We start from the raw sequence: 25179 nt of genomic DNA, 5'->3' as shown, positions 1-25179 counted from the left end.
TTTTTTTAGTGACCTCTGGAAGGCTGAAATTATTGGACCTCTCAGGCAGTGTTCAAAGATCAAGGAAACTCAACCAGCAAATAACATACCACAGAGAGCTGAAAAAACACACTAGCAACACAAAGCTAAAGCTTTGGGATTGGTGAGCCCAGTTAATGGCTTGGTGCCACAGCTCCTCCCAAGGGGAAAGGGACTATGTTGTGCATGCTTAGCACAGAGCATGGCATGCAGCAGCTGATAAATATTCCCTGAATAACTGAAAGGGGTCTTTTTCTGCAGGGAAAAAAAAAAAAAAAAAAAAATCTAGGGTCCATTCCTCGTTTCTCAAATTCTGAATCAGACCTTTGCCTCATGATAGAAACAAGAAGATTAATACATGCTTCTCCATTGACTGTATTGATGGCCAGTCCATTTTCTAGAGGGCAGATCAGTTTAACTAGTTGTTTGGCTAAAGTGGTTCCCCTATTAAATCTAAATAAGTGGCCAGGAGTGGTGGCTCACTCCTAGAATCCCAGCACTTTGGGAGACCAAGGCAGGTGGATCTCTTGAGGTCAGGAGTTCAAGGCTAGCCTGGCCAACATGGTAAAACATCGTGTCTACTAAAAATAGGCATGTTAAAACACTTTGTCTACTAAAAATACAAAAATTAGCCAGGCGTGGTAGCACACACCTGTAGTTCCAGCTACTCGGGAGGCTGAGGCAGGAGAATCACTTGAACCCGGGACGCGGAGGTTGCAAGGTTGCAGTACACCAAGATTGCGCCACGTACTCCAGCCTGGGCTACAGAGTGAGACTCTGTATCAAAAGAAAAAGAGAAAAATTTCCAAATAAGCACCTTGTGGCCTCCTCCACATCCCAAAAGAATGCTCCTGAAAGGTCAGTAGACTGTCGCCACTTAGAGGAAGCCGTGGAAATGAAATTTACTCTCCTGGCAGATCAAAGGGGCCCTCCACCCAGAAAATGCCCTTGCACAGACTTCAGAGCCCTGCTCCCTCCTTCCATAGAAACTGTGCTGGATATTATAGTTGGGAGCCTCTCATCCATTGTCTTGCCTCTTCACCTTCCCTTCAATTGGGGGAAAGAATGCAAGGCAAAAAGTTTGCTTATCTTTACATCAGTAGGTGTTGGCTTAAGGATTTGGCAACAACGAACTAGAATTCAGATAAGATTTTTCAGGTCTCTACTCAATTAGGGACTATCCATCTGTGCTTGATAATAAAATGCCCAAACAGAAATGTCCTGCCTCCAGATTTTCAACTGCAAAAGACCAGGCCCTCATCTGCTTGAGAATTTGGAGCTGGACATATAATTTGAAACTCAAAGTCTGGCTAAGAGGCCCATGGCTGTATCATTCTTCCCTGCTCTCATCCACAGCTCCCTTGCTTCTCACCTTACCAGGAACACCAAGGTCTCTGTCTAATACATTTTGCCAGCTTTTAAACCCATTAGATAGCCTTTCTCATCCTGGATTCTTGGCGGGGAACAACGCAATGAGAACGGTTGAATGAGGCACCCAATTATAGAACTGCTTGACTCTGGAGGTGGAGTCAGTAGGCAGGAATGAAACCTTTAACATGTGAGGTGGAACTTCCAGGTATTAGGAAGAAAGCTGGTTAACCTTTAGACGGGTGACTAACTGAAAATAAAAACCTCTGTCTTGCTGGTTCTAAATTTATCATAGCCCATATAATATCACCCACCTGAGAAAAGGGGATGTAAATTTATCTTACCAAATACCTAAATCATTAAATGCACATGGATATAAAATATTAACAGTAGTGGCCGGGTGTGGTGGCTCATGCCTGTAATTCCAGCACTTTGGGAGGCTGAGGCAGGCGGATCACTTGAGGTCAGGAGCTTGAGACCAGCCTGGCCAACATGGTGAAACCCCGTCTTTACTAAAAACACAAAAATCAACTGGGCATGGTGACAGCTGCCTGTAATCTCAGCTACTCGAGAGGCTGAGGTGGAGAATCGCTTGAACCCAGGCGGCAGAGGTTGCAGACAGCTGAGGTTGCGCCACTGCATTCCAGCCTGGGTGACAGAGCAAGACTCCATCTCCAAAAATAACTAACTAAATAAATAAATAAAACATTAACAGTAGTTATCTGAGGTTCGTGGTTGGGATTAACTTGTACAATGACAAGTTAATGGTCATTCCTTTCTCTATACTTTTTTGTAATTTCTAGATTTTTCTATAATAAGCATACATTACTCTTATAATTTTTAAAAAAGCAGTAAAGAACTATGATCCTCAAGTATTTTCGGGTTAATCTATGAGATTATTAGATTTATGAATCAATTTCAGTTTTGTTTTTTCAGAAATTTAGAATAGGGACATAGACAAACTTAGACTTGAATCCAATCTCTGCCACTTACTAGCTATCTAATCTCAAATAGTTTATATAACTTCCCTTAAGTCTCATTTTTCTCTTCGTTAAATAGGACTGATAGTGGTACCTCACTGACAGGGTTGCTGAAGACTAAATGAAATCGGGCATGCTCAGTACAGTGCCTGTGATGGCCTAAGTGCTCAGTGGGTTTCATCAAGGAGACTAGCAGTCTACCCATTACTTCTGATGAGGTAGGACTGGGAACTGGTTAATGACAATTAAACTTTTTCTTAGCCACTAACAAAGTGGATAGGACCAACTAGCATTGTGTCAGGACAACTGCCCAGGCTAAAACATTTGAAGACCATAAGAAGCCCAGACTCCAGTTTCTGTAAATATCCATGGTATTTCAGGGCATGTTCACACGGGTCCCAACAAGGTCAGCAGAGTCTCCCTGCCCCTTTGCCCCCTGCTGTCCCATCTGTCTACTCATGACCTTACCAATGAAGACAAGGATGAGGAGGAGAGTGGCCACACCTCCTATTATATAGAACATGATGCTGATGTGGTAGGCAAGCTTGTCCCGGTCTTCGACGTTGGGTACCAAAACAGGAGGGACCAAGAACCCAATCGCAATTCCAAGCTATAAGACAGAGACAACCAATCACAGTTATCAATGGCCAAGAGGTGACAACACAAATGTAAAGAGATTCCTAATAAGAAATCTAATTCCCAACTTCCAATCCTTCCTAACACCCATGCAGGGATTATTTCTCACCTCAAAACACCAGGAAAATGTTTCTTCTGACTGACAATTTGGCTTATACATCCTTCTGACCAGCCTCACTATCAATGCCTGTTACAAGAATGTGTAATTGATGGTCTCAACGCAGGCTGGCTCTTCTCTAGCTGCAAACTGATGAATGATGGTTCCTCTACTCCCATATCTGGAGTAGAGTAAAATAACATTGTTTCCTTGTGCTACTCGAAATTTTAGTTTCACTGAATCTGTTAACCCAGAGCTGAGAGCCCAGCTGGGGAGAAATTCTATACCCTGCAAGCCCAAGAACTTGCATTCAGTAAGAGTTGGAAGCCTAAAGCTGTTATCACATTTACAAGCATGGAAGCTTCAGTTTATTGTGTGAATAACATAGTAACTTCTAAAGCATCTATAGTGTGAAGTCACACATAACTGCATAAATTCACACACACAGGAGATAGGCACCTAAAAAATGGCTGTAAACACACACACCCCCCCAACAAATTAAACCTTTTTTTTTTTTTTCTTTTCTTTCTTTTTTTTTTTTTTTTGAGATGGAGTCTCGCTCTGTCACCCAGGCTGGAGTGCAGTGGCGCAATCTCGGCTCACTGCAAGCTCTGCCTCCCATGTTCATGCCATTCTCCTGCCTCAGCCTCTGGAGGAGCTGGGACTACAGGCGCCTGCCACCACGCCCAGCTAATTTTTTGTATTTTTAGTAGAGATGGGGTTTCACTGTGTTAGCCAGGATGGTCTCGATCTCCTGACCTCGTGATCTGCCTGCCTTGGCCTCCCAAAGTGCTGGGATTACAGGCATGAGCCACCGCGCCCAGCCTTTTTCTTTTGAGATGGAGTCTCGCTGTGTCGCCCAGCTGGAGTACAGTGGCGCGATCTCGGCTCACTGCAACCTCCGCCTCCTGGGTTCAAGCAATTCTCCTGCTTCAGCCTCCCGAGTAGCTGGGACTACAGGCGTGCGCCACGCCTGGCTAATTTTTGTATCTTTAGTAGAGACGGGTTTCACCATGTCGGCCAGGATGGTCTCGATCTCTCCACCTTGTGATCCACCTGCCTTGGCCTCCCAAAGTGCTAAACCATTTCTTATCTGGGTTGGAGTCCAAACTCCAGTGACCTGACCTGATAACATGAGTTGGGTGTTTGTGAGGTCAGAAAGACTTGGCTTCAGTACTGAGTGGCTGTGATACAATTCGCAAAAGCCCTTCTGCTGCACATAATATTGAGGCGGAAATGGGAAAACAGCTTGTGAACTCAGGCAAGCTTCAAATTCCAAGAGTGAAGGAAGATGAGTAATTCCTTTGTCGTAAGGTCTCATTTTTCCTTTGTTGTACTTGAAAGAGCTATTGGTAAAGAAACAATTTGCTTTCGCTCCTCATTTTCACATCATCCATCAGCTGCCAATCTGCTGACCCGCTTGATTGGTTTTTCAATGTGTCAGTTACAGTCATTCAAGATGTTTACTAGTGGTTCTCAGTTCTGGAATATTCACAAAAGTGATCACTCATAGTTTCTGTGTAGAACTCTTCATACCAATATGTAATCAATTAACCAAATGCATCTTTAAAACGTACTCAGCTAGATATTTTAGGAAGTACCAAGAGGTATAAGGCAGGGTTCCTGCCTTCAAGGAGCTTAATAATCTATTAGCAGGAAAACTGTTAAAACAAAAATACAACAGGTAACACAGCTGGCCATATTTATGGGTTAAAATGATAGAATATTACAGTTTGAAAGTTCATCTGTAATCCTCTATTATAATTACAAACCCAATAATTACAGGAGAAAACAAAGGCCAAGTGAAGTTAACTGAGCTCTGTGACTTGTTGAGGGTCACCCAGAGTTCTAGCAGAGGGGAGGTGAGAAAGCAGATCTCCTGGCTTCTCTGGCCAGTGCATCCTGGGCTAGGAGCCTTGAGAAAGGCCCAGGCAGGCAGGCTTCTGCAGAAGAGAGGCCTCCTTGGAGCTTTAGCTGATCCTTGGTCATACTGGTTTGTCAGAGTCAGGCTTCTCAACTGCTCATCTTCAAGACTTTAATTGAAGGTAAAAACCAGCCACAAGCAGAGGGGCAAATACAACCTTCTTCATAGTTGGGAAGCTGGGCCCACTCCAGCTCATATATGACCTTCTAAGCACTTTGGAGTTGGTGGTCTGGAAGTTAAGTAGAATCTCCCAAGGTCCCATTTGCAAGAGTGAGGAAAGGTAAGACACCATCTGAGGTTCTGTGACTCTTTCATTTCCAAAGGAAAATCAAAGCTCTGAGGTCCCAACACAGGATACCTTAATTCCCAGTTAATCTTCTGCCCCAATAAAGAAATCCTCCCAGCCGGTGCTACACTGTATGCCCTACTCCTCCCGGGCAGCTGGACTGTGTTCATTCCATCTGTACACTAAGCTTGAGGGAATGCTATTCCACCCCAACTCCAGCTTTTAAGCCTTCTCCAGGCAGCAGGGTGGATGGGTGGGCCCTAGTAGTGGCCTACAGTAACCCCAGCTGGGCAGCAACACTGTCTCATGGTAACCTTTCTCAAGGAGGAAATTGGCTATGGAGGTACATTTATGCCTAGTGTGGAAAACCAAAACATAAGGATTAGACTGTAAGCTGCTTCCACTTTTGTTTTTTCAAGATATATTTTTGTCCTGCTTCTTAAGAGCAGTGTTTAGGGAGAGTCTATTTCTAGTTCCTAGTTTATAAGTTTATAGGTCTGTCCCGTAGTCATAATGGACGGATGGATGGATGGATGGATGGATGGATGGATGGATGGATGAGCAGATGAACATTGGTGGAAAATCCTGTCTACACAAAGCTAGGAATGACACATCTCCCTATTAAGGTCCAGGTTCTTTCTACATTGTACTCATAGTGGTAAGAAAAAAAAATGTGTATGGGAAAGTAAGGAGAGGCTAGGATACCCTAGTGTATCTTGAGCATCTACTATGCACTGAATATGTAATACAATTCATCTTTTAATTTAACCCCAATAACTTTATTTATTTTTCATTAGTTATTATTATTTTTTGAGACAGGGTCTCACTCTGTCACCCAGGCTGGAGCACAGTGGCACGATCTCAGTTCACTGCAACCTCCGCCACCTCCCAGGTTCAAGTGATTCTCCTACCTCAGCCTCCCAAGTAGTTGGGATTACAGGCACCCACCACTATGCCTGGCTAATTTTTGTATTTTTAGTAGAGACAGGGTTTCCCCATGTTGGCCAGGCTGGTCTCAAATTTCTGACCTCAAGTGATCTGCCTGCCTCAGCGTCCCAAAGTGTTGGGATTACAGGCGTGAGCCACTGCACCCAGCCTAACCCCAATAACTTTGTAACAACAAAAAAGAGAGAGATGAAAAAACAAAAACAAAAACAAAAACTTTCCGCTCAGCACCCTGTCCAGGGTCACACAGGCAGCTAGCAGAGGAGCTGGGCTCCTAAGCCAGTTCTGTCTATGTCAGAACCCAGGCTCACTTTGCTGCCTTCCATGAAATGTTGGTGAGATACTAGTCAACACAGAAGTCTACATTTTCACTGATTTGAGTTGTCATTCATTTGATAGGAAACCTCTGGGGTACAAATCAGAGACCCGGGGCCTGAATCAGTGAACCATTAATTTAAAATGTGAGAGAACGCTGCACCTGGAGCATTTGGCACCTTTCCTGAAGACCCACCTTGGGAAGGCAGATGAATGAATGTCACTGCTAACTGGTTTTGAGTTGACTTACATCCCTGCACTTGTTCTAGTTTTATCATTCTCAACAAAACACAAAGTCATGGGCAAAATACAAAATTCATGGTCAAATCAAGTCACAGTCTTAGCTCTTCTGGAACTTACTTTTCAAAAATTAGGCTCTCTTCATTTTTACCTATTCTATAGCAGTATTTCCCAACCTTGTCCCATAACAAACGTCACCAGTACCAACTCCATCGTTATCCCTCAGGTCTGAGGTGGGTACTAAGTACCTGTATTTTCATATGCAGGCATCCCCATCATCATCAAGGGAGTTGAGGAGACACTGGCCTCTGGAAAAGTGTGGCTCATGCCTCCTAATAGTTTCCATGCAGCTCTGCTCCTAGCTATTTTCCATGATAGCCAGCCGTCTTTGGAAAACGTGATCAGATCATGTACCTCTCCTGCTTAACACCCTGCAGTGACTTCTCCTTGCTTTAAATTAGAGATAAAAATCCGAAGCACAGCCACAAGGTTTTGCACATGGGCTCTGCCTGATGGTCTGACTCTTGTCATCAACTTGTTCCTCAGGACTTTGCTACACTGAGTTCCCTTCTGTCTTTCAAGTGACCACAGGGAGTTTGCCCTGGCTCCCCTACCTGGATTAGAATGTCTCCCTGCTGTGTTTCAGCTAGTCAATGCAGATATCCTTCAGGTCTGAGTGCAAATCCTGCTTCCTCAGGAAGGTTGCTCTGATCCCTTACATGAGTTCGGGTTCCTGCCTAGGTAATTTTATATTTGTATGATCATTTAATTAACATCTGTCTTCCCAACCAGATTATAAGCTCCATGAGGGCAGGGCTCACACTGATCTCTAGAGCCTGGCACATGATAATACTCATCATAGTAAAACGTATGGAGCTTTACGTGGAGTATCTCAAGCCTCATAATAACCCCAGAAAGAGGGGTCTAACATCGTCCCAATTTTACAGGTGATGAAGCTGAGATGCAGGAAGGCTGACTGACTTGCCCAAGGTCACACAGCTCTAGGTAGCAAGGCTGGAGTTTTCAACACAGTGTTCCAAAGTGAGGTAAGCTACTATAACTATAGTTTACTTCATCCCAATAGAGGGCATTTAACAAAAAATGTGATGAATGAAGGGATGGAGAGGCAGCCTGGGATATTTAATTTTAATTTTCTATTTTATTTTTGCCCTTTCTGCAAACTCAAAGGTGACCTCTAAATGCTACTGCCATGTCAGTAATCAGGAGCATTTCCAGAGTAAGTGTCACAGGTAAAAACATGTCTATGTGGTCTGAGGGCCCTGCGTGACAGGGAGAAGCCATACTTTGAATGATGTGTCACTTGTGATTCTAGCTCTTGCATTTGGCAGAGCAAGAATAAAACCAGAAAATCATCAGGCTGCATCTGGGGTAAGATTTCCATACCCAACCCATTACACAACACAACACACATGCTATGCCGGCTGTGAGATCCACGGAACCACTGTTTCCTATCGGCTTCCACCATCCACTGTCCCTATTCACCATTCACAAAGCCCTCAGTCACAACTGAATCACAACCCTAGCACATAGATGCTCTCCTAAATCCTACCTATTCATGGGGCCAGAATATGGCCAGGCCATTCAGGGAGGATCCCAGAGCTTCCACAAAAGGCAAGGCAAGGAGCACTGTGTCCACACAGTGGTAAGGGCTTCAGTCCAAATGGAACAGGAAAAGAACCAGTAGTCCCCATCTGAGCCTCTTGCTGGGTCCCAGGCACCTCATCCTCTTGACCCAAGCTACTGGCAAGGTGGATCCTGCTCTTGTTAGGAGACAACCACCTCCATAAACAGGTTCTCGCCTACCGAAACCCATTCCTCTCCCAACGTTCACTGCTATTCAGACAAACGCAAGCCCACCCTCACCCCTAGGGCTGGTCCCCAATTTGCTCAAGCCAATTGGCTCATTCCTCTCTCTTGGGCATAGTCACTGGGTATGGCTGGACATGTTCCCTTAGATTTCAGGTCTCTCAGGAGCTATCTTCCTAGTGCTGAGTCAAAAATGTCCCATACTTCATAAACATGTAAAATGCCATGTATCAAATAATAATAAAAATATACATATATATTATATATACAAAATAAATACATATAAAAAATATATTTTTATATATATATATATATATATATATATATATATCCCTTTATTGAGCCAGCAGCTTTCTTTGCACCAGGGTCCCTGAGGTTGAAGGCGTCCATCAAATTTGGTTTCTTCATGACCCAATCTGGGGCTTGCCTCATACCCAGGCTATGTTACTTTTATTTTTTAAATTAAAAACAATTTTTTTTTGAGATGAAATCTTGCTCTGTCACCAGGCTGGAGTGCAGTGGCACAATCTTGGCTCACTGCAACCTTCGCCTCCTGAGTTCAAGCAATTCTCCCGCCTCAGCCTCCCAAGTAGCTGGAACTACAGGATCATGCCACCATACCTGGCTGATTTTTTACAATTTTTTGTGCAATTGGGGTCTCTCACTATGTTGCCTAGGCTGGTCTCAAGTGGTCCTCCCATCTCAGCTTCCCAAAATATTGAGATTACAGGCATAAGCCACCGTACCTGGCCTTATGCTATTTTTAAATGAATCTCCCACTTCTTCTCCTTTCTCCTTCAACATTCCTCAGAGACATCATCATATTAATATAGTGGTTAAAGGCTCAGGGTCGGGGGTCAGAAAGATCTCAATTCAAATCTCGGCTCTACCAGTTACTAGAGCTTGACAAGTTAATTGACCTCTCTGTGTGTTTCCTAATCCACAAGAGGAAGAAAATACCATCTAGCTCATCGGGCTGAGGCTCACTCCCTATCTGCAAGGTTGGCTCTTTCCCACACGCTCTCACACAGCAAGGTGACAGTCAGCAGAGGCCACTGGGACTCCCAAGATGCACTTGGTTTATTTGGGGAAGTCATACAAACCATCATCCTACCCTGGTTCTGCTTCACTTCCTTCTCTGGCTCCATCTGCGTGTCCTTCCTCAATTATCTTAGTCATCTTTGACTCTGCCCTCTTATATGCACTTTATCTCAGATCCTCCCAAACCCTTCTGCAAAGTTCTCCTTGAATCTGCCCTGTCCTGCTTCGGCCCTTTCTGCCTTTCTCCCAGGCAACTGTGATCTCTTCTTGCCCAACCTGCACGATGTACTCAGATCATGGTCCTCGGCATTGCATTGGCCCCACCGTCCCTGCTCAAAGACCTTCAAGGTGTCAGTCCTCTCAGATGAAGGAAGCAGGTCCAAACCCCTCAGCCACTGTTCTTGGCCATTGATTTGGTTTGGCTCTATGTCCCCACCCAAATCTATCTCGAATTGTAATCCCCATGTGCCAAGGGAGGGGCCTGGTGGGAGGTGATTGGATCACGGGGGCAGTTTCTCCCATGGTATTCTCATGGTAGTGAGTTCTTACAAGACCTGATGGTTATAGAAATGTTTGACAGTTCCTCCTTCACATGCTCTCTCTCTTGCTCTCTTGCCTGTCACCATGTAAGATGTGCCTGTTTCCCCTTCCACCATGATTGTAAGTTTCCTGAGGCCTCCCTAGCCATTTGGAACAGTGAATCAATTAAACCTCTTTTCTTTATATATTACCCGGTCTCAAGCAGTTCTTTATCACAGCGTGAAAACAGACTAATACAGCTGTCTTTGCTAGTTTCAACCTTCCTTTCCAGTCCCTTCTCTCCTATAACCCTATAAATCCCCTATATTCCAGCCAGATTGAACAAGTCATGATTCCAACCTTTCCATCATCTTGTCTATACCTTTATCCCAAGTTATTCCCTTTTTAATCTTTCAGAGCCCATCACCATGTGAATTCTCTCACAGAGCTTTCCTTGACGATCCTCACTAGCTGTGATTGCCTTGCCCTAACTTCCTCTAATCTTTGGGTTGCCAGCCATTTTTCTGAAACTTGCTAGTCTGGTGCTTACTTAATACATGGGTGTTGAAAGAATGAGCCGCAGTTAACTGGCATGTCAGGAAAGCACCATTGCCACTGCACATTTGTCATGTGAGCCCAGAACTGTGGAAAGATGTGGTTGGAAATTTAAGTCTAGACAAGGTTCTCAGAGAAAGTTTGCTACTTTAAGAAGCATGGTTGAGGATCCTTTTAAAATAAGAGCCTCATAAAAGATACATTGGTGTTCAATCTAGACTTCCACACGTCGGATTACTGTAAGCTCATTAACCCAAATGAGCAATTTTAAAGCATTCAGTATGATGCTGTCCTCACCAAAGGATGTTTTACATGATACAGTGATTAGGTAAATGTGTATATCTACATACCTCTCTGCACACTAGCAATGATTTTATGGCCTAAAGATTAATCTGAAGTTAAGTTCACAAAGTAGGACAGCTGAGGAAAACTTCAGCTGCACAGACAACTTGTGAGAAAGTGTTACTATGTAAAGGGGCATGATGGGTTTGGATATTGTCCCCTCTAAAGCTCATGTTGAGGCTGGGTGCGGTGGTTCATGCCTATAATCCCAGCACTTTGGGAGGCCAAGGTGGGTGGATCACTTGAGATCAGGAGTTTGAGACCAGCCTGGCCAGCCTGGTGAAATCCCATCTCTACTAAAAATACAAAACTTAGCTGGGCATGGTGGTGTGCACCTGTAATCCCAGCTACTCAAGAGGCTGAGGCAGGAGAATCACTTGAACCCAGGAGGCAGAGATTGCAGTGAGCCAAGATGCGCCACTGCACTCCAGCCTGGGCAACAGAGCAAGAATCCATCTCAAAAAAAGAAAAAAGAAAAAGAAATCTCATGTTGAATTGTAATCTCCAGTGTTGGAGGTGGGGCCTGGTGGGAGGTGATTGGGTCATGGGGGCGGATTTCTCATGAATGAGTTAGTGCCATTCCCTTGGTGCTCGCCTTGTGATAAAGAGTTCTCCTAAGATCTGGCTGTTTAAACCTGTGTGGCATCTTCCCCTTCACTCTCTCTTGCTCCTGCTCTTGCCATGTGACACCCTAGCTCCACCATTGCCTTTCACCATGACTGGAAGCTTCCTGAGGCCCTGCCAGAAGCCAAGCAGATGCTGGCGCCATGCTTCCTGTACAGCCTGCAGAACCGTGGGCCAATTAAACCTCTTTTCTTTATATATCACCCAGCCTTAGATATTCCTTTATAGCAATCCAAAACGGACTAACATAAGCTCCATCTCCCAGGACCATGTCCACCTGAGGAATTATGTGGAAGTGACTTCCACACTCATTGCCCATCCCCACATAGTGCTGTGTGCACACCACAAAGCTGGTACTATTTAGGCAAGTCTGCACACTCCAGTCCATAATTCTGTTGCTATAAATACTGCTTTCTACTCCTTGGCCAGCATCATTTAGATGTTTGTTTATACCTGTTAGTGAATAACTGATCTAGCAACATGGAGCATAAACAAGGACTCTAAGATCCCAAGTGGAAGAGACCAGGCTAGAGTGAAGGCACTCTGCCAGGCAAGCTACCTTGGGACATGTGGTCGAGGTTTGGCAGGGGGTCTTGGGATTGAGTCTATGGATGCCCCAGAAAGAAGCAAGGAGAGTCCAAGGTGGCTGCTGGGGCTGCGAGACACTGCAAAACTAAGAACCCAGAGCTTGAGCTTAATCATGAGAATGAGCCCCCAGCACCCAGGAATGCCAGGCGGCTCCAAGGAAAATGCCACAGTAACCGATAATGTCCAGGCAAAGACTGCTCATATGACTGTTATTTGTGAAATCTCCAAATCCAAGGCTTCTTTTGAAAAGGTCAACTCGGGATTAAGGAGGTGGCAGGCCTTCAGAGACAAAGACAATCTAAACAACCTTATTGAGTTGGTGGAAAATCACTCATGAAGAGGGTTTATGGATTTAAAGGCTAAGCTAAGATCTCTGAGAACTTCGGGAGTAGGGTCACAGCTGTCCAACTCCAGATTTCCTTAGAGCTCCCACCCCAGTCACAGGGTTTGTCCTGAAAGCTGTGGTTATGCTGGTAGCTTTTCTTGCCTTCACTCCTGGATTCCCTCAGTTCTTTTGGGGAAAGAGGTTAGGGAAATCCAGGAAGCAGCAGCTACTGAAATTAGGATAGCCTACAATCATTGATCCCTAGGGAAGATAATAATAGTGATGAGAGCTGGTACACTGTGCTCAAAGCACTCTGTAAATATATATACTCTTTGAATCATTTTATTTTTTAATCGTTAATTTTTTCCTTTGGGGGGCAACACTTCACTCCATAGAATAGAAGGAGTGCTCCCTTAATCTCTATTTTAAAGTGGAGGAAACTGGCATTTAAGTAGCTTGCCCAAGGTCACATAACAGTAAGCGATGAGGCTGAACTTCCAGCTCTGGCCGTCTGTACTAGTTTGTACTCTCATCCATTAGGTAAACGTGCTGGTCTTAAATGTTATTCAAACCAGGAGGGAGGAGGGGAATATGTACTGAGTGTCTGCTATGTGCTAGACAGCATGCTAAAGGTTTTTTATAATATGATATTTCATCCATGACCTCACAACTACCCCCTGAAGTTGGCACCATCATCTCTGGTTTGGGGTGTTTTTTTTTTTTTTTTTTTTTTGAGACAAGGTCTCATTCTGCTGCCCAGGCTGGTACAGTGGTACGCTCTCGGCTCACTGAAGCCTCTACTTCCTGGGCTCAAGGAATCCTCTCACCTCAGCCTCCCAAGTAGCTGCGGCCACAGACGTGTGCCACCACGCCTGGCTAATTTTTTTTTGTATTTTTAGTAGAGACGAGGATTCACCATGTTGCCCAGGCTGGTGTCAAACTCCTGGGCTCAAGCAATTCACCCGCCTCGGCCTCCCAAAGTGCTAGGATTACAGGCATGGGCCACCGCACCTGGCGTCTGGTTTGGTTTTTGCAGATGAGAAAGCCTCTGTAATTTGCCCAAGGTCAAAACAGCTTCTCCTGGCAAAACTGAGATTCAAACCCTTGGCTATCTGATTCCAAAGCCCTCAATGGACAAGTAAATGCCACAGAAGAGTGACTGCCCTCAAACACCCAACACTCTCTCCAGTATCATATGCTCCATTCTGTAGTTCAAATGTCCCCAAATGTGTAGCTGTTGGAGGAAGCAGGGTGAGAGCTGTCTCCAGCTACAGTTTGGTTTCTTTGCCACAGCTACACATTATGAGTTTCTTGTTCTTACGTCATGCTTAGTTTTGTTTCTTTTTGTGTAGTGTGTTGTCTCCCAAACTAGACTGTTAGTACCTTGAGGACAGGGACATTGACTGACGTTTGCTCATGTGACCCTTCTCCATACCACGTCTGACACAAGAACATAGACGGCACTCAGGAAATACTTTCTGAATGAAGAAATGACTCTTAGAACTCTGCAGCTCAAACCTCACTCAAGTCGTTCCAGGCTGCTCTGCAGCAAACAAGTTGGGTACAGTAGCAGTTTGCTGCATTGTAGGAGTTTAACCACCCAAAGCAAGTAGATGCTAGATGAAACGACCCAAGGAAGCCCCCACACAGGGAAGACCTCCTGTTTGGGGTGCCCCAAGATTAGGCATGGAGGGGATTGGAATGCAAACCAATCAACTTCTCACCCTCAGACTTACACTCAGTATTTATTGAGCAACTGCTGCATACTAAGCACCCTACTCAGAAGGGAGGAGAAAGATGCAAGACAAGGAGCTCACTCTCACCCGATTTATAATGTAATATACCTTGATCTTGACCTACTGCTTTGGTGTGGGTTTCCTCCTCATCTTGGTTGAGGGTGCAAGTTAGCTGAAGAGCAGAGATACCCTAGGCTGTAAACAGAGAAGTTGCTAAGTTTAGGGGAAGAAATGAGTTTTACAAGGAAAGTTTTCTGATTAAAGAAAAAAAAAAGGAACACTGACAAAGGCCTTATTTTATTTTTTTAGCTAAGCCCAGTATTTATGCTTGCTTTCCATCATCATCAACTCAGAAGCTTCCTGGCACACACACTCCCCCTTTTAAGGGCTGGGTGTTCCCCTTGAAGTTGTCCTCATGGTGAACTCCACAAAGGGCCAGCCTAGGTCTACTTTGGGTAGAGAAGTGAAGAATCCACTGCCTTTTCTTTCAGTGGCAGAACAAATCACTGTTGCTACAATACACTAATGTCCCTCTAGCTGACTGTGCTGACAGCCAGTGGTCACAGAACTTCCCCATGACTCAGCTAGGAAGGAGGAAAAATGAGTGGGTGTCTTTCAAACCACCCGGCCAGCTGAGATCACATCAGATCACATCATGCAAATCTTACTCCAAAGTTTTCACATTTGAAGTAGGCGATGTGCAAAGTGCCATTCAAAGGCTTTGGCACTGACTGCCCACCAACTCTGTCCCAGACACCAGCAATCAACAGCCAACAGAGGGATTCTACGGTCTTGTGCATTCCCTCAACACTAACCCTCCTCCTATCCCCCCAACTCAAACGTACCACTCCCTGACCTTTGACAGATAAAACAGCCCAAAGGAGAATAATTGTCTCCTTTGTCTGCAAGGCAATGTGTTGTCATTCCTAAAAGGGGTGCTCACGTGACGATCAATGTTTCTAATCCTCCCATGTTTCCTTCTAAATCTGAACGGACTTTCTGGTAATAGCTCCCCTATTCTGATTTTTTTCAGGAGTGAAACCCTGCCAATTACTTGCTGGCAGGCCCTGGAAGAGTTGCTGCTTCATGGACTGCCATGGGCAAAACCTAGTTCCTCTGGAGCGTGCACTTAAAGAAATACATAGGATAGGACCCATGTAGCTTTTTCCGAAGAAGCCAACTTCATAAGTTAACTAATCCTGCCTCAGGATTCCAGACAGACAGCTGGAAAGAAAAAGAAATCTAAAGCTTACACCAAGAAAACTATTAGTCACTCAGATCTATAACGCCCTGAGAGAGAGGAAGAGAGAGATTGCAGCACCATTAGATCTGGCCCTGCTATTTAGGGAGTTACTCAGGGACCTGCTTACCTAAAAACATCTCCTAATATCCTGCTCTAAAGTCACCCGCCCTCCTACTTGGGCTGACATTTGCACCATTAGCCACTCCGCTGTAACTGGCTTATAGTCTAATCTCTCTTCCCTTCAACCTGAACTCTACAAGAACAGAAGGCTATTGCCAACAGGGACTTTCCCTTTCCCGTTCATTGCTGCATCCCCAGTTGTGAAAATTTTTGTTGTTTGGCACAGAGTAGATGCTCAATAATATTTGTTCAATAAATAAAATAAAGGCTATGGTGCATTGTCTTAAAAAAAAAAAACAAAAAATGACAGGCCAAGGGGAGGATAGCCTTCTTTACTGGCTTTCATTTGTCACATTGCTTGCTGTCAACTGGAAAGACATAGGGAAGCTGGCTGGAGGGGGTGCAATTCAGGACGAGCAGAATTCAAGGAACTTGGTGTAGAACAGAGACGAAGATGGGATGACCAGGTGATTGCGTGGGTTATTTGCAAGGGACAGAGATCTGGTCCAGGATGGGGGCACACCAATAAAGGACATGGCTTTTGGTGAGGTAGCATGAGAATACAGGGGTAGCCATACCTAGAGGGAAGACAATGAGGAACCTTCCTCCCTAAGGAGAGATAGAGGAATTCTGGAGAGAAAAACATGTCGAAGGGAAACTGCAACATCTTCCTAAGGGTTCTAACATCTTCACCAGGGCTCTCCAAGCCCTACTGATCCCCATTTGTTACCATTGATCACTACCACTTGCTAACTGTGAGGGGCTGTGAGAAAACTTGGTAGGGCCAGGACCACCGTGCCCTTAGGATAAAGCTTCTCACTCCCAGGCCTATCTCCTGAGGGTGGGGACGAATCAGTTCTGTGCTATGCCACCATAGCCATTTTCCTACACTGAAGAGAAGAACCATCCTAGGCACCTATAGACTCAAACGTTGCATCTTGCCACTCTTTGGCAAAAGGCCCTTCTCTAGCAAGCTGTCAGTTTCCTGGAATCAAAAAGAACTAGAATGCTCCACAGGATTCCTGGAGCTGCCAAACAGCTCAGCTCAAGAGGATCAAATCAGCAAGTGCAGCTTCCTTTCTTTGCCAATGAGAGGAATGCTTTGGAACTGAGAAGCTCTGAGAGAGGTTCCTACAGTAAGGATGATGGAGCTTATCCTGAACCATGAGCTGGTGTAAAGGCAGGAGTGCTGAGCCCTCTACATGAAGGGCATGGCCCCCAATCCAGGCAGGACACGATGTGTGTCTAGAGAAGCTCTTTTTATTCTACTGTCAAAGGGCAAGTCCAGAGTATTTTTTAATTTTTTAGATGAGGTCTCACACTGTTGCCCAGGCTAGAATGCAGTGCTGCAATTACCGCTCACTGTAATGTCAAACTCCTGGGCTCAAGTGATTCTCTCTAGCTCCCAAGTAGCTAGAACTACAGGCATGTGCCACCACACCCAACCAACTTTTTAACTGCTTTTGTAGAGATGGAGTCTCACTATGTTGCAAAGGGCTGGCCTTAAACTCCCAGCATCAGGTGATTCTCCCACCTCAACCTCCCTAAATGCCAGGATTACAGGTGGGAACCACCACATCCAGCCTTTTTTTTTTTTTTTTTTTTTAAGTTCAAGAAAGGGCACTAGAAGTCAACACTTGCAAAATATTTCACCATTTTCAAGGCGCCTACACATCCAACATTTGAGGCTATTACCAGAGCCTCAAAACCACCCAGTGAGATCAAGAGCAAGATGCCCAAAGTCCAGACAAGGAAAAGTGTCCTGTCAGGGCCAAACTGTCTTCTCCACTTCATAACTGAGTGGAAGCAACTTGAAGTCACAGAGCTAATCATCAACATCGAGACTTGAGGTTCCATTCCCAGTCCTGCTCTCTTCCCATGGAATCTTGCTGAGTCTCAAAAAAGCACCAAGCAGCATCATATCCCCAGAAGACATGGTCTGAGACTCAAGGTGATCCAGAAACACTTCTGGTTTGGAGCCAGCCAATTCATGAATCACTGCTTAAATAAACTCTTTAAAAAAAAATTAATTGCACCTCAGTTTACCTTTTTTAACACTAGAATGTCGTAGAACATGAGTTTGGTAGAGAGGGAAAACAAAGATGTGGATTCAGTAAATGTTTACAGAGGGGTTACTTGGTTCCAGGAGCTGTTTCACATAGATGTTGCCTCATTAGCTTTCGTGGCAACCCTGTGAGGCAGGCACTCTTGCTGTAGAAAACAAAGCCGATACCCAAAGAGAAGAGGTGTCCTGCTGGAGGCCCCAAATATGGCTGCTGGGTCCAGCTTCCATGGCTTCTATACCAGGAGTGTTCAAACTTCAGTGGGCATCAGAATCCCTGGAAGGAGAATCAAAAATACATATTCCTGGGTCCCAACCCAGAGGAGCTAATTCCTTGGGTCTGCTCTGGTGCCCAGGAATTTGCTTTTTATTATTATTTTTTTAATTTTATTTTTTCTTGAGACAGGGTCTCACTCTGTCCCTCAGGCTGGAGTGAGGCGGCATGATCTTGGCTCACTGCAACCTCCACCTCCTGAGCTCAGGTGATCCTGCCACCTCAGTCTCCCAGGTAGCTAGTACTACAGGCATGCACCACCATGCCTGGCTAATTTTTTGCATTTTTTGTAAAGATGGGTTTTTTTTCCATGTTGCCCAGGCTGGTTTCCAACTCCTGGACTCAAGCAATCCTCCTGCCTTGGCCTCCCAAAGGGCTGGGATTATAGGCGTGAGTCCCTGAATTTGCATTTTTGATGAACACCCAGGTGGTTCTGGTGCTAGAGACTCCATGGATCACACTTTAGAAACAATTGATCTCCACCACACTGAGGAAGGAAACCAAGAGAATTCTCAGCTGCTGGCTTCCCCTACGTGTCCTAGGCAGAAATGGTGGGAGAGAGGTGTGTTCCTGTCTAGCTTCTCAGCAGAGAAGGAATGAATCCCTGGGTGTGCTCAAATGGGTGTCTCCACCAACCTGTCCAGCACCCAACAGGAAGCACGGGATAAAAGTCTAAGGAGGCCTGGATTGCTCAAAAGGCAGCTACTACCCCAAACAAACAGCCCTGAGAATGAACCCTGCTTTAACATGGATGCCTCATCAGGGTGGTGGATCACGTCTGTAATCCCGGCACTTTGGGAGACAGAGGAGGGCAGACCACTTGAGCCCAGAAGTTCAAGACCAGCCTGGGCAACGTGGCAAAACCCCATCTCTACAAAAAAATACAAAAATTGGCCTGGTGTAGTGGCATGAGCCTGTAGTCCCAGCCACTGGAAAGGCTGAGGTGAGGTGGGAGGATCACCTGAGCCTGGGGAGGCTGAGGCTACAGTGAGCCGTGATCATGCCACTGCACTCCAGCCCAGGCGACAGAATGAAACAGTTTCAAAAAACAAAACAAAAAAACCCATGGATGCCTCACGACTGCTCACCAACTGTGTTTTCCAGTAGATGGACACAGCAAATAGACTTGCATACAGCTACCTCTAGAGCCACCAAAGGAGACCCAGCCATATCAACCCAGTCATTGTGCGCAGAAATCAGGAATTTCCAGGGGAGAGAAGAGGAAGAAAAGGAGAAAAACAGCCCCCAAGCTTGCTCCAGCTTCTGTGTCCCTCTCTTTGGGAGCCGGTGAGGCTATGCAATCAAAAACAGCCTCCTGGAACTGAAAAAGACTTGTGTTCAACTCCTCTCTGGAGAAGCAATCGGAGGGAAGCCAAAGCAAACACTGCTCCCTCCTGAGGCTCCGGACACAAGGCTGAACCCAAAGAAGTTGGGAAGGAAGTAAGATCTATCCTCACCTCCTATCTCACGCTTCTACAAACACAGATGGTGCTGCTGTTATCTGCCCTCATGCTGGGTCAAGGCTGCGTCTTGAATTGTGTTGGGGTGAGAGGCTGAGCTCAAGTTTTTGCACAGCATGAAAAAGGAAAGATGCCTGTAATCAAGTCAAAGTAGAAGTGTCTGGCTGGGCCACCAGAGCTTACAAAGTGCCCTCCCATCTATGAATGACTCACCAAAGAAAAAGACCCTTAGCTCTGTAGAATCCAGGGAGGGGAGATATTCCACTGGGTTAACTTGGGAAAGGTGCTAGGTAGAAGTCAGGAGGTCAAGAAAGGAAGAAGAGGAAACACCAGATATCACTTTAACCCTATGGTGGCGGTGGTGGTTGTTGTTGTTGTTTTAATCATCCTTGATAGCACTCCAACCTACATCCTGCAATCCACACAGGGCTGTTTGATGTTGAGTCTTGGGGGGAGTTCAAGTCAAGGGAAGGACATCCTGTTAACAGCATTGTTGGAAAAAGATCAAGAACCAGGAGATGGAAAATAGCTGTGAACACCTGATAAACCTGGGCACCCCCCGCCCCCCTCATCCCCGCCCGCTTCCTTCAGTCTTAGGTTTGTGAGACTAAAGTCTCGTGCACAGGCATAGGGGTTGACCCAGTGAGTATCTCTGTCACCCCAGAATCTCCAAAGTCTTCATCACCGCACTCTGGAAATATTACACCAATTTCTTGCACCCGTAGTGCTTTTAGTTTAAGTAGCTCTCAAAAGGGACAAGTCCCCATCAGGATACTACTGGGATACTTCCTGGAATGGCCCAGCCTCCCCTGTGTACCAACTCCTGGTCACTTCACTCATTAAGAATCAGCTCAACCTTCACCTTAAGGAAGCTGCCCTGCTTGTCCACAGTGCACAGTGCACCCACACTGGGGCAATGTCCTAATATTAGGAGAGGCTTCAGTATTGGCCTCTCTTTCTAGATCCAGAGCCAACAGAAGACAGAGGTGATTACCTTTACTGATGATGGTACTGAGAACATCTGTTCTTTATTTAGTATTTTTTTTTTTTAAGTAGAGACAGGGATCTTACTATGTTGCCCAGGCTGGTCTTGAACTCCTAGACTTAAGCAATCTTCCCTCTTGGCCTCCCACAGTGCTGAGATTACAGGCATGTGCCATCACAGCTGATCTCACTTAGCACTTCTTATCTGAGAAACTATTACCTAAATGCTATCCACATATTGTCTCATTTAATTCTTTCCTGTAGCTTCTGCAGTAGCAAGTATGAATACTATTTTACCAAAGAAGCCCAAACCTATGAAAGTTATGAGATTTGTCAAAGGGTACACAGCAGATCTAGCCACAGTATTCTTAATACCCTCGGCCTGGCACAGTCCAAGGCACACAGTAAGGATTCAGTAGCTTTTTCCACATAAGGAATAAGAACACATCACATCAAGAAGACAACCCAGGCATGAGAATCTTCTGCAACCACCTGAACTCTCAGTTAACTGATTGGTCATCTTAATTTCTTTCAGGAAGTGAAAACCTGTTAATTTGCCCATCCATCTGCAAGCAGCTGTTATGCCCAGGGCCTTGCTCTGAGACACAGGACAGACGTGTCATGAAACAGGAAATTTTCCTTGACTCCTTTGTGGGCTTCATGACAGGGGTGCCTCACTTAGCCCTCAGCTCTCAACCCCTAGAGGGAGCGGGAGCACCCAGGCAAGCGGGTACAGGAGCTGGAGTGGTCGCTTTTGGGCACCAACAGGAGAAAAACTCCATGCGGGTCCTGCGGCAGCATCTGGGGGGAGTACCTGTGACCCCTGAAGCTCCAGAGCGTGTTTGTTACACTGCGCTCCTTTAGCTTAAGTGTTTAACAGCTCAGTGGACCCTCTGCCTTTTCATGAGGGCAGAGAGCCAGTGTGACAGCTTTGTGTATCCTGAGCTCTTGCCTGGCATCCAGGAAAAAATCAGATGACACACATGAATTGAAGGATAGTAAATGCAGAGGATTTTATTGCCGATAGAAGTGGCTCTCAGTGAGAAGGGGAGCTGGAAAGCAGATGGAGTGGGAAGGTATTCTTCCCCTTAGGTCTGGCTGTCCCTGGCTGGACTCTTCTCTGAAGTCCTGCTGTCCAGCCATCCCTCTAAAGTAAAGCTGCTTCTCTCTGATGTCTGACTACTACTCTCCTTCTCTGCTCTCTGTCAGCGGAGCCTGAGGGTTTTAAGGGTACAGGATGGGGGTTGGCCAGGGGTGGTTTTGGAAAAGGCAACATTCCAGCAGGAAAACCGGGATGTCAAGTCTCACTTTGGGCTGAGATTTCAGGCTTGAGGGTGGGGCCCTCGCCAGCGACCCCACCCTTTTCTGCCTGGAATTTCTCTGCCTCCTGTCCCTATCATCGGCCCATGCCTGGCCCTCTGGGAAGTTTCCCACTGTGTAGGAAGAAGATGTGGAAATGGAGGGGAGGTGGACAAGAGGAAGGATAAGGAAGAAGGAGAAATAGACAAACCACCAGAAAACAAAGGCCAGTGGTGGAACAGACCCAGCAAGTACACAGGCTTAGGAATGCATTCTTTAGAGCATAAAGGCTGATGTGGATAATGGCAGCAGGGGAGCAGGGATTCCAGCTAGAAGCGAACACCTCAAAAGCAGAGTATCTTTTGTTCACTTGGTGGTGGGTAAATATACACAATTGTTGATTTTTAAGCAATTTTTAACTGTATAGTTCAGCAGTGCTAAGTATGTTCATATGATTGTGCAACCATCACCTCCGTCCATTTCCAGAACTTTTTTCATCTTCCCAATCTGAAACTGTACCCGTTAAACAGTAACTCCCCATTCTCTCCTTCCTTCGGCTTCTGACAATCACCATTCTACTTTGTTTCTATTAATTTGACTACTCCAGGTAACTGTGGTGTAATAAAAATATTATTTGGTCTTTGTCCTCCGTTCTTGGTATAGAGCTACAAAAATTTTTGGAATTTCCTGCGTGATAGGAATATCTCATCATTTCCTAAGGGGCCCCTTTCCAAGACACCAATGTTTATGCTAATGAGGTGACGTAGGTAGCGCTCCTAGATAGCCTCAGGAGGGGGCTGATCACCAGAAAGACCAGAGATTAGAACTTGGAAATGTACAGCTCCATCCCTTTACCCACTCCAGGGAGTTTATGCTAATGAGGCAACATAGGTAGGGCTCCTAGGTAGCCTCAGGAGGGGGCTGGTCACCAAAAAGATCATGGATTAGAACTTAGAAATGTACAATCCCATCCCCCTGCCCACTCCAGGGAAGGGAGGGGAGAGGAGGGGAGGGGGCTAGAGACTGTGCTGGATAAAATCTCTTGAACAGTAGAGTTTCAGAGAGCTTCTGGTTGGTGAGCACATCCAGGTGCTAAGAGGGTGGAAGGATAGGGCTTAGAAGCTCCACAACCCCCATCGCCATTTCCTGCCCTATGTGTCTCTTCCATTTGGCTGTTCCTGAGTTGTATCCTTTATGATAAACGAGGAAATGTGAGTAAAGTGTATAATAAACTAGGAAATGCAAGTAAAGTATTTTCCTGAGTTCTGTGAGCTGTTATAGCAAATCAAACCTGAAGAGGAGTCATGGGAACCCCCAATTCACAGCTGGTTGGCCGGAAGTTTTTATACATTTCACTGCATATAACAACATATATGTATATATTTCATTGTACCTAGATACACATATAAACACACACACACCACATTTTATTTATTCATCTGGAAGCACAGACACTTGGGTTGGTTCCATGTTTTAGCTATTGTGAATAATGCTGCTATAAATATGAGTATACAAATATCTGTACAAGTTCCTGCTTTCAATTTTTTTACCTAGAAGTGGAATTGCTGGATCACACGGTAATTTTATTTTTAATTTTTTTTTTTTTTTTTGAGACGGAGTCTTTGCTCTGTCGCCCAGGCTGGAGTGCAGTGGCATGAACTCGGCTCACTGCAAGCTCCGCCTCCCGGGTTTACGCCATTCTCCTGCCTCAGCCTCCCGAGTAGCTGGGACTACAGGCGCCCGCCACCTCGCCCGGCTAGTTTTTTGTATTTTTTAGTAGAGACAGGGTTTCACCGTGTTAGCCAGGATGGTCTCGATCTCCTGACCTCGTGATCCGCCCGTCTCGGCCTCCCAAAATGCTGGGATTACAGGCTTGAGCTACCGCGCCCGGCTATTTTTAATTTTTTTAAGGTGCTTCCATGTTGTTTTCATAGCAGCTGCACCATTTTACATTCCCACCAGCAATGCAAAAGTGTTCCAATGTCTTCACATCCTTACCAACACTTTTGTTTTTAAATAAAAGCCATCCTAAATAGGTGTGAAGTGGTATCTGACAGTGGTTTTGATTTGTATTTCCCTAATGTCGAGCATCTTTTTAGGTGCTATGACCATTTGTACATTTGTTAGCTCATTTTTAAATTGGATTGTTTGTTGTTTTTGCGGTTGAGTTGTAAGAGTTCTTTATACATTCTAGAAATTAATTCCTTATCAGATATATGATTTGCAAATATTTTCTCCCAAATATGGGTGACTTTTTTAGTCTGTTAATAGCATCTTTTGATGCATCAACATTTGACATTGATGTAGTTTAATGTTTTCTTTTCTTTTAGTACCTCTGCTTTTGGTATCAGATCCAAGTAATCTTTGCCAGAACTAACATTGTAAAGCATTTCCCCTGTTTCCTTCTAAGAGTCTTATGGTTTTAGCTTTTATGTTTAAGTCTTTGATCCACTTTTGAGTTAATTTTTGTATATAGTATAATGATATTACTGGAAAGGGGTTCCAATACAGATCTCAATAGAGGTTTCTTGGATCTTACACAAGAAAGAATTTGGGGGAAGTCCATAAAGTGAAAGCAAGTTTATTAAGAAAGTAAAGGAATAAAGAATGGCTACTCCATAGGCAGAGCAGTGGCATGGACTGCTCAGCTGCTTATATTTATTGTTACTTCTTGATTATATGCTAAACAAGATGTGGATTATTCATGAATTTTCTGGGAAAGGGGCAGGCAAGTCCAGGAACTAAGGGTTTCTTTCCTTTTTAGGCCACATAGGGTAACTTCCTGATTTGCTATGGCATTTGTAAACTGTCATGGTGCTGGTGGGAGTGTCTTTTAACAGGCTAATGCATTATAATTAGCGTATAATGAGCAGTGAGGATGACCAGAGGTCAGTTTCATCACCGTTTTTGCTTTCGTGGTTTTGGCTGGCCTCCTTACTGCATCCTTTTATCAGCAAGGTCTTTGTGACCCGTACCTTGTGCCAACTTCCTATCTCATCCTGTAACTTAGAATGCCTAACCTCCTGGGAATGCAGCCCAGCAGGTGTCAGCCTCATTTTACCCAACCCCTATTCAAGATGGAGTCGCGCTTGTTCAAATGTCTCTGACAACGCAAGGGTCTAATTTCATATGGTTATCCAGTTTTCCCAGCACTCCTTATTGAAAAGGCTGTCTTCTCCTCATTGAATGGTCCTGACACCCTTGTTGAAAATCATTTGACCATATACCCAAAGGTTGATATCTGGTCTCTCTATTTCATTGGTCTATATACCTGTCTTTATGCCAAATACAACATTGTCTTCATTACTGTAGCTTTGTAGTAAGTTCTGAAATCAGAAAGTGTGAGATCTCCGATGCTGTTCTTCTTTTTC

At 45.0% G+C, this 25179-nt stretch overlaps 1 protein-coding gene across 1 annotated transcript in view; it reads right to left on the bottom strand.

Annotated features, from left to right (window-relative positions):
- FLVCR2 (FLVCR choline and putative heme transporter 2) overlaps positions 1–25179 on the bottom strand; it is a 69990-nt gene that overhangs the window by 23849 nt on the left and 20962 nt on the right. The window contains exon 2 of the mRNA XM_007987327.3: positions 2835–2976. Coding sequence (XP_007985518.2) covers positions 2835–2976 — 142 coding nt within the window. The remainder of the gene's footprint in view (positions 1–2834; positions 2977–25179) is intronic.

This window comes from Chlorocebus sabaeus, chromosome 24, assembly GCF_047675955.1.
Source record: "Chlorocebus sabaeus isolate Y175 chromosome 24, mChlSab1.0.hap1, whole genome shotgun sequence".
In the NCBI taxonomy this organism is placed as follows: domain Eukaryota; kingdom Metazoa; phylum Chordata; class Mammalia; order Primates; family Cercopithecidae; genus Chlorocebus; species Chlorocebus sabaeus.
The sequence above is the reverse complement of the archived record's forward strand: the minus strand, read 5'-3'. Positions and strand labels throughout refer to the sequence as shown.